Source organism: Ursus americanus, chromosome 1, assembly GCF_024610735.1.
Source record: "Ursus americanus isolate L20-20 chromosome 1, mUrsAme1.1.p, whole genome shotgun sequence".
Taxonomy (NCBI): domain Eukaryota; kingdom Metazoa; phylum Chordata; class Mammalia; order Carnivora; family Ursidae; genus Ursus; species Ursus americanus.
Genome location: NC_142127.1, coordinates 30,472,272 through 30,491,256, shown reverse-complemented (window position 1 = coordinate 30,491,256; position 18,985 = coordinate 30,472,272). Strand labels below are relative to the sequence as shown.

General features: G+C 40.6%; 1 protein-coding gene across 5 annotated transcripts in view; it reads right to left on the bottom strand.

Annotated features, from left to right (window-relative positions):
- Positions 1 to 18,985, bottom strand: part of LYPD6B (LY6/PLAUR domain containing 6B) — a 208,766-nt gene that overhangs the window by 36,216 nt on the left and 153,565 nt on the right. For 4 of the 5 annotated variants that reach the window (XR_015723758.1, XM_045782175.2, XM_087860633.1 and 1 more), the window contains 3 exons: positions 7,065 to 7,216; positions 4,291 to 4,389; positions 306 to 436 (listed from right to left, as the gene is read on the bottom strand). Coding sequence is in view for 4 of the 5 variants with exons in the window: in XM_045782175.2 (XP_045638131.2) it covers positions 306 to 436; positions 4,291 to 4,389; positions 7,065 to 7,212 (378 nt within the window). In the remaining variant the exon portion in view is untranslated. The remainder of the gene's footprint in view (positions 1 to 305; positions 437 to 4,290; positions 4,390 to 7,064; positions 7,217 to 18,985) is intronic. The other variant, XM_087860636.1, reaches the window with a different exon arrangement.

Genomic DNA, 18,985 nt, shown 5'->3' with positions numbered 1-18,985 from the left:
TCTCTCCTGGATGGTTTGCGCTTGGGCTTCCAGAGCAGACTTCAATCTACCCGAAGTCCGAGGTCCCGGGAGTAGCTGTGCCGTCTGGGAATTATCGGTTGTTTTTTGTAACATTATTTTTTCTTGAAGGACAGAAAGTCTTCAACTTCTCTGTGGTCTCCATGGCGTCACTGTCAGGGAGTCTTTCCCAAAGAGTAAACATGTACACCATCTCACTTATCCTTCCTGCCTTTCCATAATGTATAACTGACCATCCGTAACAAAAAACCCTCAGGACGGTAACTTTCCACACACACACTCCTTACTGTATGTTCAGAATCTCGGCTGTGGTGGCAGCCAACGAAATGACATTCACTTCTGGAGGCACATTTTTTGGTGATGGATATACTTCTCCCGTGACTGGTAAAGTGGTGAACTGTCAGACAGTACTGTGTATCTAGGCAGGAAGAAAAAAAGGCAACCTCATGTTTCACATTGCAAAAAAGACTCAACAATCACTTCGGAAAGGACTATGGCAGGAGGGGACACCCATCCTTTGGTGTCTGCTACAGCTGACCTTAGGTCTGCTCATTTCATATGAAAGCACCTATATCTCTGTCCCTCTCCCTGTGAGGCATGGGCTCTAGGACCCCAGGAAATGACAGGTATGAATGTAAATTGCAGTGGGTGAGAGCACTCCGGTGTACTAGGCAGCAGTTGGTTCTTGTCTACTAAGACACATGCAGTGGCAGGAAAAGCAGATGTTTCACAGTATACATCAAGACCACCTTCCTGATGTACCCAGTTCTTAGCCACGCTCTAATCCTCCCAGCATATTGGACTCTTTCCTGAATATTCCCATTTTTCTCCTCTTTCTTAACTCTTACTCTCTCTGTCTCCTCCCTGCCTCACAGCTCACTCATTTCTACAACTTTCCTCATGGCTTTAAGCACTCACACTTTACTACTTTTAAAGAAAGTGATTTCACTCAATATCCGAGGACCTTGCACTTTAGTTTTGTCTCTCTACAGTGATCGCAGGCCATTGCAATGCTCCTTAGTTTACTGAGAATGGACTATAGCAGCAATGTCATAAGATGGGGGAAAACTTGTTTAATATGAACACTTGGTTTCACAGAACCGCCCCGGTCACAAGTGAGCCCCATTAGGTCCTGCAAGCTCACTTACCTTTGAATAAAATGATACTAACAAGTATGCTGACATTTTGATAGGGTTGTTGTAAACGTCAAGTAATATTAATACACACCGAGTCGGTACTACGAGCTAGGCACTCTAGCATGTATTTCTTCAGTCAATCCTTACAATAAGCCTTACGACAAGTCATATTCATATCATTTTACAGATAAAAAAAAAAAAAACCAAGGCACAGTTTCTTGCCCATGGTTACGTAGGTAGAAGGTGGTGGAAGGTAGGATTCTAGGCAGTTTTCTAGGGTTCGTCCTCTTCACCAGCACACTATTCGGCCTCTCAGCACACTTAGTTTTAAACCAGTGATGCTGAAGGCGCTCAGTGCGAGTAGCTGACTTCCGCATTCGGAAGGAAAAGGAAGACTATAATGTGTTGGAAAGGCATTTCAACTTAGACTTCAAACAAAGAAGAGCTGAAAACTGGTAGCTGCGTGTGTTCATATAAAATGTCACCCATGCTAAAGCAGCCCTGAAAAGTCAGAACAGAAGCCAGGGTAAATAAAACAAGAAATGTCATTCTTGTCATATCCTGTTACACAGAGAACTGCTCTTAACAACACTGACAGACCACAGAAGGAAAACTCGAATGTGAAAAGGAAACCTGAGATGAAAAAGAACAATAGCTGTGGGCCTGTGTGCCCCAAGAGTTGGTTGACTATCACTCCCCTAAATAATGGCAAATTGTATAAAATGACACCCTCGGTTAGTATCTTTGGGGCTTGACTGGAGTACAGTCAAGAATGTACCATCATGCGCACTGGAATGTGGGGTTAATTCCATGGCACGTTCTTTAAGAGTCAAGTGTTCAGAGTGGACCTGGAAAAGCCCACTGGCTTTGCCTCTCCCACCTCTGACATTCTCTCGGTGGTAGAAAGCTGCAGCATTCCTCTTTTGTTCACGTGTTTCAACAGAGATGAAACTCTAAAACCCCGAATATCCATGCATGTTCCCATTACAAATGGCTTTGATTAATAAATGACAATTTGAAGCATTATGCACAATCTAGTGGGAACAGTGTTTTGATACAATTCAAAATAATACGGTCCGTGACGACAAAGCACAAGAAGTTGGACATCAATGCCCCAATTTACCACTGTCTAATCCTTACCACCCAGTGTTTCAGGGGAATTTAAAGCAGATAGTGAAAGAACGACACCCACCTTCTGAAGTAAGGTAATAAAGCAAGCATCGGCCAACCTTGAAAACCGAAATAACTAGAAATAGTTCATGCAAAATGTAGAAACAAATCTCCAAATGCATAACACATGTACGTGTACTGACAAGCACATACGTGATTTAAGGTCACTCTACAGAAATGTAAAAGAACCTCAAGAAAAATTATAATTATTTTTGAAAAGAAATCATGACAAATACTGTCCAAGTAGATGTAACAACTGTCCGTGCTAATTTACAGCAATAGATTCTCAGGCCCCATAGGGCTCTGCAGTGTGGACTATTTATTGGTGCCCCATACTGGCTTTCTCTGCAAGAGGTAAGGCTATTTCCCTGCTTTATAGAACATGATACAGAAATTTCCAAAAGAGTCAAGGTAATAGCAGACCAAAACTGGTAATCTTTAACTCTGGAAGAGATTGTCGGTTGATTGGTTGGTTGGCTTTTCTTGGCCTTTTAGGTCTGAAACCTAAAAAACCCTGTACATCCTAAAAATCTGAATAGCCTGCTCTTCTTAGACCTCTAAGTAGAGCTTTCCAGTGTCAAATTCCCCATCAGCACATCCTGTCTGCTTTACTGCCAAGTTTGTATATATTATTTTTTTAACTTGAATTTTTAATTTTTTAATTTTTTATAATAATTTTTTATTATATTATGTTAGTCAACATACAGTACATCCCTAGTTTTTGATGTAAAGTTCCATAATTCATTACTTGCATATAACACCCAGTGCACCATGCAATACGTGCCCTCCTTAATACTCATCACCAGCCTGTCCCATTCCCCACCCCCCTCCCCTCTGAAGCCCTCAGTTTGTTTCCCACAGTCCATAGTCTCTCATGGTTCATTCCCCCTTCTGTTTACCCCCCCTTTCTTCTTTCCTTTCTTCTCCTACCGATCTTCCTACCAAGTTTGTATATATTAAATCATTGAACTTCTTGTCCTTTGATTCCTACCGCCCTAGTCCCAGTTGCCATCTTCTCTTGCCTGAAGACAATGGAAGACCCCACCTGATGTCCCCTTCTACTTTTGTCCCCAATCACCCACTCTCCACATAGCAGCAGAGCAGTATTTTAGAACATAGCTAGCACCCTGGACTCCCCTAGCGTACAACCCCTACTCCCTTCCCATCACATTTATAATGAAGTACAAATTCTACCAGAAAAAGAAGATCCTGTGTGCCCCAGTTCTTATTTCCCTGAGATTTTTTCTCTATCCCTCACTAAGCCTCACTGGCCAGTCTTCTTCCTGTTGATTGAAAAGGCCAAATCTCATCTCTTCCAGACTTTGCATTTGCTGTCCCCTTATCCTGGAATGTTTTTTCTACCGATCTCCACATGGCTGCCTGTTTTGGTCAGTCAGGACTTAGTTCCTCAGAGATGTCCCTGACCACCTAATCGAAGGCTTGCATTCATTCTATCAACAAATATTTACGGAGTGCTCAATATGGGCCAGGCACTGGATTAGGCACGAGGGATGTGTCAGTAAACTAAGCAAACTAAAAAAATACTCAAATGTTTGTCAAATGAATGAACGAGTTACCAAAGCATCATTGCATCTCAAGAGTATAAAACCTTTTCTTTAGCCAGTACATATGACTTTTCTAGAGGTATTATCAAGCATTTCTGAAATTCCTAGAATGCTTTAGGCAATATTGAGGTCTACTTGTTCTGCCTGATAAATACTATTTAAGAAATTCTCCTGGGAGGCACACAGATCGACAAATTGAGGGTATGCCATCAGTTTCCAAATACTCTCAGAGTCGTCTAATATCTGCAGAGTCTCCTAAAAGAAATCTCTGATTTATATAAACCATCATCAGCCTGTTGATATGCTATTCCATGGTAGAAGACATGTCTGCTCAGGGCCAGTTAAGAGAGACCTAAATGACGTATGATCACAAGAGCGTCTTCCAAACTCGGCACACTTACTTTGTGGACACCATTTGTCTTCTGCCCATCGATTGCAGTTATAATTATCTCCTGCATTTTCACAGGTAAAACACTTGAAGCTGTTTGGAAATGGCGTCGCTTTAAAGAAAAGTGCACAGTGAAACAGAAAGGTTAAAAAGGACAAACTTTCAAACATCAAAGATGGCACAAAATTAGCGACTTTTGTTAGATCAACAAAATGTACAAGCCATCATCCTGAGACTTGTTGCTGGGGAGCTGGACATAACTGCTAGACTTCAGGGCATGTTCTTTATTCCCTTTTCTTTAAATACATGGTCTACTTATCTATTAGAGAGTAATGGAAATATTACACAAGCCACTTTGAAATATCATTCCATTACAATTGATAACTTGGGAATAAGTGGGGGTTGAGAGAACGGGCAAGGGTGGGGATACCACTGGAACCGATCATTCAGTATAGAGTGGCCCCTGAGAAGAACTACAGATTAACACGAGTTTTAATTCTGTTCTTCCCACTAAGTAGTTGTGTGATTTTTTAACTTCCAAGAAATAATATTTATAGTAATACTAACAATGAAAATCCCCATGGCATGCAAAGGGATCATGAAGATTAAACAGGAGGTTGCAATGAAAATATCTAGTAGCATCCCTGGCCCATCAAATCAGGCTTGTGTCCATCCACACGCACTTTGATTACTGCAATCTCCCTTGATCTATGTCAATTATCACAACGTTAGACCTCAACCAGGAATGTAACAGTTGATATAAGGTGGTAGTAATTCTCAGCCTCTTATGCTCAGGCTACAGTGTTACAGAAAGCAGGAATTATGACTGCTGGCAATCTGGATTGAAAGCAACAAGAATGTCCTTTTTGTCTTTATGCTTTTTCTTTTCCTACCTTGTATCTTGTTAAGACAAGAAGTCAAAAGTATAATAAATTTGACATTTCTTTACAAGCCATGATATAAAGCCTGTGTAAAACTTTCAATTCTTCCACTTCTGAGGAATAAAACAGATAAAGATCAAGGAGAACCCCAAACCATCCTAATAAACTGACCACACGTTGGTCAAATATTTCTTTTTTTTTCATTTTTTTAAAATGATGTTTTTTCATCATAAAATTATATTAGACTTAAAAAGTTGAAAATGTATAATTTAGATTTTATGAAAACTGTGCCATGTGATTAAGCTATTAGTATATAATCATCACCAATTTAGAAATGTATAATAAATGATAGTTCAAGTTGTGTGTGTGTCTGTGTGGTACACGTGTGTATGTGTGCGTGATATATATGTGTATACACATGCACACACAATGTCCTAAATAATAAAAAAGCACAAAGTAAAGAACAGTAACGATATAGGCTTTATTTAGAAGTATAGGGGCGTCTGGGTGGCTTGGTTGGTTAGGTGTCTGACTCTTCATTTCGGCTCAGGTCATATTCTCAGGGTTATGGGATCGAGCCCTGCTTCAGGCTGCGCACTCAGTGGGGAGTCGGCTTGAGAGTCTCTCCCTCTCCCTCTCTCTCTGCCCCTCCCCCTGCTCATGCGCTCTCTCTCTCTCTCTCTCTAAAATAAATAAATAAATCTTGGGGGGAAAAAAGAATATAAACGCAGTGGTTCCTAAGCCTGCTGTGCACCGATGGTATCAGGAAAGCTTTTTTAAAAAGAAGAGGGGGTTGGGGAGAGAAAGAAAAGAAAAAAATAATCTGCATCCCACCCTTCTGACTACTGAATCTCTGAAGAAGGGACCAAGGAATACGTAGTTTAAAGTCTTTTATCATGATTCTGATACTCTTCCAGGTATGGGAACCACAGGCATTCGCATTTCTACCAAATAATTATCATCTCTACTAATCTTTCTCTAATAAAGTATATCAAAGAAATTTTACTTGTCTGAAGAGAAAGACAGAGGTTATATGCATACAAGCATATAGTTCAACATATATTTATATAAGGCACAGTCTGCTCGAGATTCTCTCTCTCCGTTCCCGCTCCCCCCATTTGCACGCACTTGCTCTCTCTGTAAAATAAATAAAATCTTTTTAAGAAAAAAATAAAATATATTTATATTATCCTATAGATGATATTCACTGATACTTGCTTATTGTTAAATAATTAGTGGGAAAGTTTTCTTTCTAATCGCTGCTGTGCACAATATTAATGAAAAGCCAAGCAGTATATCACTCCAAACTTTTTTTTTAAGATTTTATTTAACCATTTGACAGAGAGAGAGAGCACAAGTGGTGGGTGGGCAGTAGGCAGAGGGAGAAGTGGGCTCCCCGATGAGCAAGGAGCTCGATATGGGGCTCAATCTCAATACCCTGGGATCATGACCTGAGCTGAAGGCAGACACTTAACCAACTGAGCCACCCAGGCATCCCTCCCTCTAAATTTCAAACAACTCTGTTCCAAAATTATTAACGACCATTTGAAAGAATGTATCATTTATAGAGAAACTTCCTATAGCCGATATCCTTCTCCAACAAAGAGATCAACAAAGAACACTGAATTTTCTCTGCTAAGCCATTCATAGGAACAGTGTTCAAGAGATTATTTTAAATAAGAACCCCTTTGAGACTTCGGCAGAAAGCCAAACCATTTTAAAGAAATGGAGCAAACTCCTGTCACCACGAATTAGCCCTCCCCATGGAAGCAGTGAAGACTTTCTGGTTCATTCTAGGTATAAACCAAATGTCCCCGAGCAGGCCAAGTTACGATAGGTAGAAAGAGGGGCTCTGAATGGTCAGCCTGACCCCAAAGTCGTGAACTATGACTCAACCAGTACTTACGGTCCAAAGGAGGCCTCACGTTGTAGAAGTTGATGTTCTTGGCCGATGCCCAGTTTCCCGACAAGATAAAGATCTGGACAACAGCTATGGCCAGAGCATGACGGAGGGGCAGCATTCTGACCTGGCTGTGGGAAAATCCAAAACTCATATATCTACGATGAAGAGAGAAACCAGTCGCGTTTATTTGCATTTTGTGTATTAGTAGAAGTATGTTCTGCTTCCCTTTGGAAAGCCTGATTATTCAAAGATATTCCACCATCTACTTGTTCTGTTCGGCCCATACCTGTGAGTAAGCGGCATTCTTCCCACACAGGGGGAAGGTAAGCGATTACTGCCTTCTACTGGTCAGGCCTCGGCACTGGCCAGCTGTGCTGGAGGACACCCAAAGGCCCTCCAGGCTCTGGAAGGGCAAGCAGCAGCGTGGGCGTGGTTGCACCCCATTCCCTCACTGCCTGAGGCTAGCCGGGGTGCTTTGTGCTGAATCACCCAATCTCTTAACGACCAGGGTTCAGAGCATGGTCACCTGAAGTTACCAAGCCACCTTTCTGTCAATGCCATTCCCTGGGTAAACACTCGTGTTTGAGAAATTGTGCAACGTTTTCAAAACCTGGAAGAAACCATAAGACTTGGAGCAGCGGGAAGCAGAGTGAGTACAAGAAAAACGCGTTTGAGAAAGAGAGTCTCCGCTGCATCCCAGAGCACAAGACATGGAGAAGAGAAAGGAAGGAGACACTGTAAGAATGCCGTCCCCATCTGTGTCGGTCACACGTGGTGCGAGAAGCTGCCAGGAGGTTCTAGAAGCAGAATAAAAGTTCTTTGAAAAGCTGAAAACCACATAATGTTCATTCTAGCCCACAAATACTACTCACGGCTTTCAAAGACTGAAAGTAGGCAGGTTTGGTACCCAACGAAACAACAGATGTGCACAGAGCATGGAGTAAGATAGTACATCTTAAGTCCCATAGGTCCTACCCCCTAGAAGCAACCTGGCAGTAAGGAAATCTCCAGGAGAGATGCTAAGAACCTATAGTGTCACCACAAACAGGTTCTCTTTGGCAAGGGAGAGGTGTGGGCAACAGAAAAGGACGTAACTCGGAGTCCAAAGACTTTGGTTCAGGTATTGGCTCTGCTATTTATTGGCTGCCTGACCTTGGGCAAGCTCTTCAAGCTCTATTAACCTCAATTTCCTCATCTGTAAAGTGGCTTAATAACACCCATTCTGCCCACACATTGGGGTAATTGTAAGCATCAAATATAGGCTCACGTAGACTCACATAGGATTGTGCGGGTAACAGCATTTGTAATACAAGTCTGCGAAAATGCTAGAATCTTAGAGTTCAGTAATGCCTGAACTAATTTTCTTCTTGCTGAATCAGCTGGTCTCAGTAGGCTTAGGGAATTTTTCAAAGAAGAAAAATTTGATCTCTGCACATATGAGCATAATCCTTCACATGGATATTTTGTTTGAAGCCAGGGTAATAACGCATGGAATCTAGGGATTTTACCTGCCCCTCTTGTGTTGTGAGTAGCGTGGTTTTGTGAGTGTGGCTAACAATGCCTATCTATGGAAATGAGACTGGAGAACAGACAAAATATAGCCACAGCACCCCCATCCCTACAGATGGCTTCTGCCACTGAGGACTGAGTCTCTAAGGAAGTACTCAGTGTAAAGGAAAACCTGGTAAGTTTCAAAAATCAAGAGTGCTACACTCTATACACTGCATTTCAGCTCAGGACAGAATGAGACCTACTGTTTCTATATATTTCATATATTTTTTATATGAGATTACACACACACACACACACACACACACACACACACATTCTGTCCTTGTTCATTTTAGAAACCAAAACTGACCTTTCAGAGCTATCAGATTTCTAAATCCTATTCTTATGCTCTTTCTAAAGTAATGGACATTTCTTACAACTACCTGTATTATTCCTTACAGACAAGTCATTATACTGGTACAAATTCTGCTTCTCCAATTCATTTCTCTGAGTTGGACTGTTCCACATTCATTGTGAATCTGGAGCCCAAGAATGAAGACCCCTGCTTTACACCAGTGGAGAATCTTTGAGTACAGGACTTTCAAAACCTCAAGTACTGAGTAAGATAGTACATCTTAAGTCCCATAGATCCTACCCTCTAGAAGCAACCTGGTAGTAAGAAAATCTTACTCTTTCAAAAGTACTCTTTCAAAAACCTTAAATTCACTGTGTTCCAATAGCAATCCACATTCCTGTATAACAGAGATGATGCCTATGATTATAGCTTTCAGACTCCAATTGTCTACATTCAGTCCCTTTTCCATCACTAAGCAAAGATGAGACTTCAGACAAGTTGCTTAAACTTTCCAAGCCTCAGCTTGCCCATCTGTAGAAGAGGCATAACAATAGTCCCTACCCCAGGGTGTGGAAGCACGGGTTAAATGACATCACGCATGTGAAGCTGCTAGGCTCACGGGCACTTTCCGTCCAGTAGTAAAGAGTATTGGCTCAAACACCTGCTTCCAAACATACTCTCTGTGGAGCCTCATGCGAGTTCCTTAACCTCGCGGTACCACAACTTTTGCATCTATACAAGGAAGTAATAACACCTCATAGGGTTGTGGGAAATCAATTAGTTGATACATGTGAAGCACTTGAACTATCTAATTAGCTATGTTTGCCATTTTCTACTCCTCGTTAGGAAAATATTCGCTGAGATGAACAACTCTCCAGACAGGAATCACAGCCAGAACCCCTGGTTTGCCTCATGTAATCTCTACATGAGACAGAAGCCCGTTCCTTCACTCTGCATGGTATTATTGACATGTAGTGCGTGGAGAGACATTGTTATTCCTGGATCGCCAACAAGGTCTTTGCTCTCATGACATTTGCATTTTAGAAGGAGAAGATAGCCAATAAATATGCGAAGAACATAATTTCAGATAGTCCTAATTCTGAGATAAGTACGATAAAGAGATGTGTTAGTAAACGGGAGGAGCTACTTTACGTACATGGTGGGCCAGGATGAGAAGGAAGCATCCAAGCAAAAAAGCAAGGGAAAAGACACCTGGGTCCCAAGACAGGAAGGAGTGTGCCTTGCTGGGGAACTCGGAAAACGGCAGCGTGACCAGCGCATTCCCAGGAGGGGGGCGGTGGACGAAGTCAGAGGTGGCGGGCCCAGATCATACAAGCACTTACAGGCCACGGCAAGGGTTTGGGATCTAACAAAAATCAAGCAATTGCTTGGTTTTAGATTTGTCTAATTTTGAAAAAAATGCTTTGCCTGGGCCATCATAAGTCCCGAATCCTTAGCCTTATTTCTAACTCCCAGAATAAAGGGAGGTCCATAATAGAGAACACAGAGGCTAGAATTCACTTATTTGGGGTCACAAAGGCTTCTCTAAATAATGGAGAGAGTGGATGCCAGACGACTTAAAAACAACCGCGTGAACCACACACCCAAGCACTAGATTTGTATTTTCGTTTCTCCGTTCTTCGAAACGGCACTGTAGGAAGGTGGCCTCGTTACCGTTGTACAAGGGAGGTTCAGAGACCACGTGTAAGATCCTAGCACACTGCCTGGAACACAGCACCCCCTCAAAACATTCCCACATAGCTTGCTCTAGCCTGCTACCCTTGAACAGTAGTGAAAAACCAGAGGAATATTGTTTCCATACGGACTAGTGTCTTTTCATTTCTATTTTTAACTAAAGCAGCGTAGCTTTGTTCTACCAAAATTCTCCAGAACTGCAAGGGTTCTACCTGCCAAATGAGGAAAACACTAAATAAAAATGTCTCCTATTTTCCAGAGCCGGCTTTATAATCTATTCCCCTATCCTGCTTTCCCCGTAAGTACCCAGATCTGTCTCTATCTATTCTGCAGCGGATAGGTTTGTGTTAACATGACTGTTTTATCTTTCACAACCAAAAGACATTAGGATAATGAAAAAGCAAATGACTAACTATGGTATCTGGAAGTTGTTTTACATTTAGAATCATTTCACGGAGACTCGGAACTAAAAATCGTCTGCTGAGACTTTGCTGAGTAGGCTTTCACTGCGGTCTCGGGTAAAGAACAAGGTTACAGTAGAGCTTGTATTTTGCTCCAGAAGGAAAAAAAAAATTTCATTCTGTTACTTTCTCCAGGACCATCACGTAGAGCAGAGTTCTTCATAGGGGGGAGGGGTGACCTGTAAGCTTAGGGTTCTTTGAAAAATTTTGTGTCTGTACATATTTTTCCCCTGGGCTGAGTGTCTCAAAGGAATCTGAGCCCCACATGATGGTTAAGAATGGCTGCTTGCTGTTTCAGATATAGCTGTTATGACTTGGTTTCCTTTGATTTAGACGTTTTTGTATTTGACACTAAGAAAACTCCATACATACATTAGGGATGTGGTATACACTCCTCAAATTCAGGGGTAGCTCAAAAACATTCCCCCCCAAGACAGAGCACATTATTTTTATCTTTTTGCCCAGAAGGTAGGCCTGGTCAGAAGCTCCTTGCCTATAGTGCTGGCCTTCCATTTGTTTTATGATCTTCTCTTTGGAAAGTATAATCCTTGCTCCAGAAGGCAGTGCGCCCCTTTGCCAAAAGATGGGGTGCTTTCTTTAAGGCACATTTGTAGGGATACCACAGGAATGGGCAACTCTCAGGCCTCCAGGACATGGCAGGTAGCCAGATTTACAAATTTACAAAACCCACTTGCGACTTTGGCCTATGACTGCCTGGAGTAAAGGACCTACGTGACACTTGGTTCAGAAGCATGACTATGTCCCAGGTCTGAGTAATAATCATCATCGTATCCTCTACGTGGCATTTTATGCATCCACAGAAAACGTGCAAAGCTGATGGGGCTTCAAGAAGCAGCACGTCCTTGACATTAAAAACACTTTGGGGTGGGAACATGACCTTCGTTATTTTTAAATTCCCTAGGTCTAGGCTCCGTGCATGGTAAATACCCAAGAAACACCTTTTTAAATAGAACGAACATCGTAGCTCTGACCTATAAGGAATGCTTCTCTTAGCAAGTAAGACAGAGATTATGGGCAGTAAGGAGTTGGGGGAGCGTCCAAAGATAAGAGATGGACTCACAAGGAGATATGACAAAAAAGGGAGCAAATCAATGTGCTAAATACTGGTACTTCCTGCATAGTTGCTAAAAATGAGTCAGCGAGCCAAGGCTGACTCTGACTGCCAATAAAACAAATGAAATGGATAATTTAAAGGAGGCCGTGCTGCTAAGTCCAAATGCCCATCAACACTCACATTCACACCTCCCTGAAAGCATCACTTATCCCACAGTAAGACACTTTAATGACAAACTTTAATAGGCCTGGCTTCTCTTGTAAAAAGAATAGATGGCAAAGTGGAAACTCGAAATGAGTGCTGAAATTTTACTCAGAAAGAATGGACTCGATGAAAACACTCCTCTCAAAAGGAGAAATTTGCCAGAAAACTTTACCATCGGCAATAAGGGTTATGTGACCTGCTTCTGGCTGTTAATTCCAGGTTGGCCAGTGGAGATACTGTGGTCCCCATTAAATTCAAGAACAGTGTTCATGGGACTTATGCCAGACTCTGTGCTAGTTCCCTTCTTTGCAGGGGAACTGAGGTCTCACTGCTAACCTTGCTTGGCCAATGAGAGCCCCACTCCTAAACAACAGCTTCTACCTTCTCTAACTGGTATTCTCTCTATTTCTGGTACCTGAAAAGTTCTTTCCACCCCTAAGTTTAAATATGAATTTCCTGAGGTGCATGGGTGGCTCAGTCTGTTAAGTGTCTGCTTTCGGCTCAGGTCATGATCCCAGGGTCCAGGGATGGAGCGCTGAGTTGGGCTTCTTGCTCAGCGGGGAGCCTGCTTCTCCCTCTCCCTCTACCCCTCCCCACCCATACTCACTTGTTTGCTCTCTCAAATATATAAATGAAACCTTTAAAAAATATATGAATTTCTTTAAAGATATTTAATCTAGCCTTTCTGTGTGTCTAGAGCAAAATACAGGAGAGAATTTTAGCTTATGCCCAATCTACTATCTTCGTCTGAAAATACAAAATCTCCACGGACTTTATTCTTGGATAACAGCATTCACTAAGGAAAAATAGGGTCATGATTCAACCTCTCATTACCAGCTTGTCCGAATCTTAGAAAGTAGTAGGACTATAAGTCATGTTTTTAGGTCAGGTACTCTGCTAAGCACTTAGAAAATAATAAGTAAGAGACATAATCCCAATACTCACATACATTATTGGGGCCAAAACCTCAACGTGAGATGTGTCTGCCAAGGGTTAATATCATTTAAAAAAGGAGTTAAAACAACAGACTTTAGATTAAGAAAGGGCACCCAGAATAAAATTCTGGTCCTACATTTTTTTTTCTTTACAGGATCAGCATTTAATTTTTTAAAGTTTTTAATTAAATTCCAGTTAGTTAACATACAGTGTAATGTAAGTTTCAGGTGTACAATTTAGTGATTCAGCACTTCCATACACATGCAATGCTCATCACACCAAGTGCCCTCCTTAATTCCCATCACCTATTAAACCCATCCTCTCACCCTCCTCCCCTCTGGGAACCATCAGTGTGTTCTCTATAGTTAAGAGACTGTTTCTTGGTTTGCCTCTTTTGTCCCCTCTTTGTTCATTTGTTTCTTAAACTCCACATATGAGTGAAATCAAATGGTATCTGTCTTTCTCTGACTTATTTCACTTAACATAATACATTCTAGTTCCAGCCACATCACTGCAAATGGCAAGATTTCATTCTTTTTATGGCTGAGTAATATTCCATTGTATATCTATACCACATCTTCTTTATCCATTCATCAGGTGATGGGCACCTGGGCTGTTTCCATAATTTGGCTATTGTAAATAATGCTGCTATAAGCATTGCGGTGCGTGTATCCCTTCAAATTAGTATTTTTGTATCCTTTGGGTAAACACCTAGTAGTACAATTGCTGGATGAGAGCATAGTTCTATTTTTAACTTTTTGAGGAAGCTCCATCCTGTTTTCCAGAGTGGGTGCCCCAGTTTGCAGTCCCACCAACAGTGCAAGAGGGTTCCCTTTTTTCTACATCCTTGCCAACACTTGTTTCCTGTGTTGTGGATTTTAGCCACGCTGACAGGTGTGAGGTGACATCTCATTATAGTTTTGATTTGCATTTCCCTGATGATGAGTGATGCTGAGCATCTTTTCATGTGTCTGTTGGCCATCTGTATGTCTGCTTTGGAGAAAGTTCTATTCATGTCTTTGGCCCATTTTTTAACTGGGTTATTCATTTTTGGGGTGTTGAGTCTTTTAAGTTACTTCTGGTATATTTTGGATACTAACCCTTTATCTGATATGTCATTTGCAAATATCTTCTCCCATTCTGTAGGTTGCCTTTGGTTTTGTTGATTGTGTCTGTACAGAAGCTTTTTATCTTGATGAAGTCCCAGTAGTTCATTTCCGCTTTTGTTTCCACTGCCTCAGGAGACATATGTAGAAAGAAGCTGCAATGGCTGGTGTCAAACAAGTTACTGCCTCTATTCTTTTCCAGGATTTTTATGGTTTCACGTCTCACGTTTGGATCTTTCATCCAGTTTGAATTTATTTTTGTGTATGGTTAAGAAAGTGATCCAGTTTCATTCTTTTGCATGTAGCTGTCCAGTTTTCCCAAAATCGTTCGTTGAAGAGACAGTCTTTTTCCTATTGGATAATCTTTCCTGCTTTGTCAAAGATTAATTGACCATACAGTTGTGGGTTCAATTGCTGGGTTTTCTATTCTGTTCCATTGATCTCTGTGTCTATATTTGTGTCAGTACCATACTGTTTTGATTATTATAGCTTTGTAATAGAACTTGAAGTCCGAAATTAGGATGCCTCCAGTTTTGCTTTTCTTTTTCAAGGTTGCTTTGGCTATTTGGGGTCTTTTGTGGTTCCACACACATTTTAGGATTGTTTGTTCTAGGTCCGTGAAAAATGGTGTTGGTATTTTGATATTTTTACATTTTAACAATATTTGTTCTTCCAATCCATGAGCATGGAATGCTTTTTCATTTCTTTGCATCATGTTCAAGTTCTTGTGAAAACTATAAATTCTGGCTCTACATTTACTAACCAGGTGACCACAGAGTTAAGAAACACTGTCCTCACTTGTCAATAAGATAAGTGAGGCTTAGAGCCATGTAGGTAAATTTCTTAAGCTGTTGTGGGATTGGGATTACATAGGTAAAGCACCTTTTACTTAGATGGTGTTGAAGAAATGTTAGATCCCTGCCTCCCCTCCCCATTTCTTCAGCTATCATTAGCAGGAGAACAGAGATCAGATCAAGGGATATAACTGTCCAACTCTGTTCCATACTAGCTGGACCAAATCTGGTAAACAGTATGGAGTTCTATGCATTAATTTCTAAAGGGGATTTAGGAATTATCTTTCCTGCAACCAAATGAAAGTTGGAATGAATGACTGCCAAGGTTCCTTCCACTTCAAATATTTTATGATTTTTATGGAAAGGTATTAATGAAGAATTCCAGTTATACCATAAAAAGTCATAAATGTAATGCAGTATTCCCATATTTCAGATTCCTGCTATAATGTTTAGGATAAACCTTTTTTTAAATCTCATCAATCATAGGATCAAAAATTCACAGAAACGAATATCTCATTTCTAAGCAGCAGGCTGCACATTTTGCAGTGCTAGAGACAGTTTTTTCTACTACGTGCAACCTGATAATGTCTAAAACAAGGCTAATATTAAAACAATGTTATTATGCAAATGAACCTTAAATCTAATCACGAATTAATACAGGGCAATAAGTGTGCAATTTGGGTGGAAAAATAGTCAAATCAATTTTAAAGGCAACTTTCTAAAGGTGATGCAAATTTTAAGAAAAAAACTAAAAAAAAAAAAAAAACACCCTTCCCAAGTAATAGCTTTTCTACTGCATTTTTGTCAAAAACATGAGTTTACATCTTTTTTGAAAAGGCTTTGATGACACTGGATGAGATGGTTAAGAACTCCACATGAACAAGATTAAAAAGCTTAGATGATTAGGAATTGGAAAATGAGCTCCTTCTAAAAAGAATCAAGATTGGTTTGCCATGTTTTATTGACCTATTTGGACAAATGGTGGGAACCTAATAAATAGACGTTAACTGATTAAATTTGAGAGTATCCTTTGCACAGGTGAAATAATTTTTGCCCAGTTTGTGTCCATAAACGATTTTTAAGAGGCTTATGCCAAATCACTTACGCACTGAGGCTCTCAAAATACAGAGTACAAACCCTATTAGACGAGAGGAAAGCTCTTAACCGCTAAACTTCCAGGCCCGGTGTTCATCTACTGTGTGTTACCTTTCACTTTGTACTTCTTAGGAGCTAAGGGGGACACATATTCTCATTATTTGATAAAAGGAAACTCTTCCTGATACTTAATTCTCAAATTAATGGGCCCTATGTCTTATCATACAGACAGCACCAAGCAACATATGGCTGATGCCTGAAATTTGTTTCAAAGAGCTCCAGATGCATCCTTCAATTGGCCATTTCTTAAAAAAAAAAAAAAAAAAAGCCAAGGGCATAACATTAAAAGGTAATTCTATAGTGATATTTCTGCTGTCGGGGAGGCAAATGAGATTATTTTCTTTTCCATTGGAGAAGCGGGTCTTTAAATTTGAGAGAAAGATACAAGCGGGCAAGAGAGCTGCAGGCACACAGGTGTTTGGTACCGTTAATGAGCAATTCCACTGGCAGAACTGCACAGACATAAACCAAGCAGCAACACAGGCTGGGCACAGAAGACATTGTTTTTATGTTCCATACCCTTGCTTGCTTTACTGAACCCGTTTCTTTTAATAACCAATCAAAGCTCTCATAATAGAAATCGAGGCTGAAATGTCCAACAGCTGGCTAAGAATCCATTATTCTACATTTGTTGGGAGGAATGTTTCTTGCCGAGCCATGCATTCTCATATTATACAGCATACACAACCCAACTGAGAAAATTTAGCTTTCAGGGTCAGTGTATAGATGACGGCTAGGTCTTCTGACTTCACTTGGTCTCAGCTGATATAGAAAGAGGACCATAAAAATAAAGTGTGCATAGAAATGTGTTTCTCATTTCAATCCCTCTGTATCTATTTGAACATGAGAGAATGTCTATACCAAAGCAGAAATCTCAGGCAATAAATTCATTTGGATATGTGTGCATGCATATATGCACACCCACAAACATACATGTACGTACGTGCATATGCACATACATAGATATATTTTATTGAATGACTTGATTAAGTGCTAACTACGCGCCAGGCTGCAAAAGTGTCCCTAGAACTCTGTGTGAAAGACTGTATTACCAGTCATGTCAGCTGTTTTCAGCACCCACATGGTTATCTTTCAATTGGGAGAGGTTTCGATGCAGAACCGTTACTATGTATTTGGCCTGTCATCTTTCTTCTGCGCTAGGGTTTTATGTCACTGACCATTGTTTATAGAGCCCCCACTAGCTCAACTTCATTCTTGATTCTGTAGCTAAAAATATATCGCACAAGTAAAGAACATGTTTGTAGATATCATTCTGAAAACGGGAGGGCATTTTAAAAAACAACAATAAACTGCCTGCTATGGCAAAAGAATATCGTGCTGACTTTTGCATAGTCACAAAATCCGGGACAGAGTATTCAAAGAACTCTCTGGAAGCTGACAAGCTTATAAAAGCAATCCTAATAAAAAATTTCTGCATTCTGCATATATAACAAAGTTACAGCATGTCACTTGCTCTATAAATTGTCACTATTACTGCTTGGAGCAGAAGGAAATGTACATATATAAAGATATATATGTGCATAGTTTCATATTCCCAGAGGAAACTGAAAAATTATGTGCATTAAATAGTGTTTTAATTGCAACATGAAAAACTGCATTTAAGCAATAGTTCATGATCGCACAAGGGTAAAGTCAAGTCTAGGATAATGGTGGAAGAATAGCCTTTGTAGGCACCCTGGCCTGGGTGCGAATTCTAACCCATCACTTGTTGGATCTACTATCTCTAGCCAATCCCTCTATTTCTCTGAGACTCAGTTTCCCTATCAGTAACAGAGAGATTAAATACCTGTTTTGCAGAAAGTCGTGAAAATTGGAGAATAAGTAAGTCCCTACCCATTGCCGTTGTTGTCAAATTATCAATTAGGAAGCTAAATGTGGAGATTTATGGTTGGTTCCTCTATGGATTACATGCTGGCAAATATCATTAAGATCATGCAACACCTACTCGATTAGGACTGAGATTCAATATCCATTTTTTCAGCTCTCAAATTCTATGATCGTCTGAGCATATACGAGAGAAGGATGTAAAATTCCCCCGAGGACCAATTTTAGGAAAACTACTCTAGAATATATGCGGGAACAATAAGCCTAAGTTCAGGGTTTTCATTTATCTGTTTTCCGATAAATCTATATTCTTTGTCTGTACTTACATCATAGGCAGTTGTTCTTACAAAGTTTGCTTTCAAAAGCAACAAGCTCTGTGCTCTCCCAGGGTCCTTACCTGTACTTGCCACTCCTCTTTAAAGGCCTACCTCCGGTATTTCTCATTCAACTTTACAGTGTCTGCTCCAGCCCATGCGTTAGGCTCTACTCTGAAAAAAAGCCTGGGGTTCATTTGGGGACAGAAGACTGTATCCTTGCTTAGCACTGGGTTGGGCATAGCAAGTTCTAGTCCTCGCTTGCAGAGGAGCTGGGAGTTTCTAAAGATCTCACACAATTGCAGGCATTACCAATAAAAATAAATTGAAAAAAAAAAAAAAACCCAACTTTTTCATCATCTCTACCAGTAGAATTTCCATTGCAATTGTTCGTGAGCACTGTCTTTTCAGCAACTGATGGTCTACCCAACTGAGACCTCATGTATTCGCGTGTTGTTCAACACACACTATGTCAAGCTCAAGAAGTGCTACG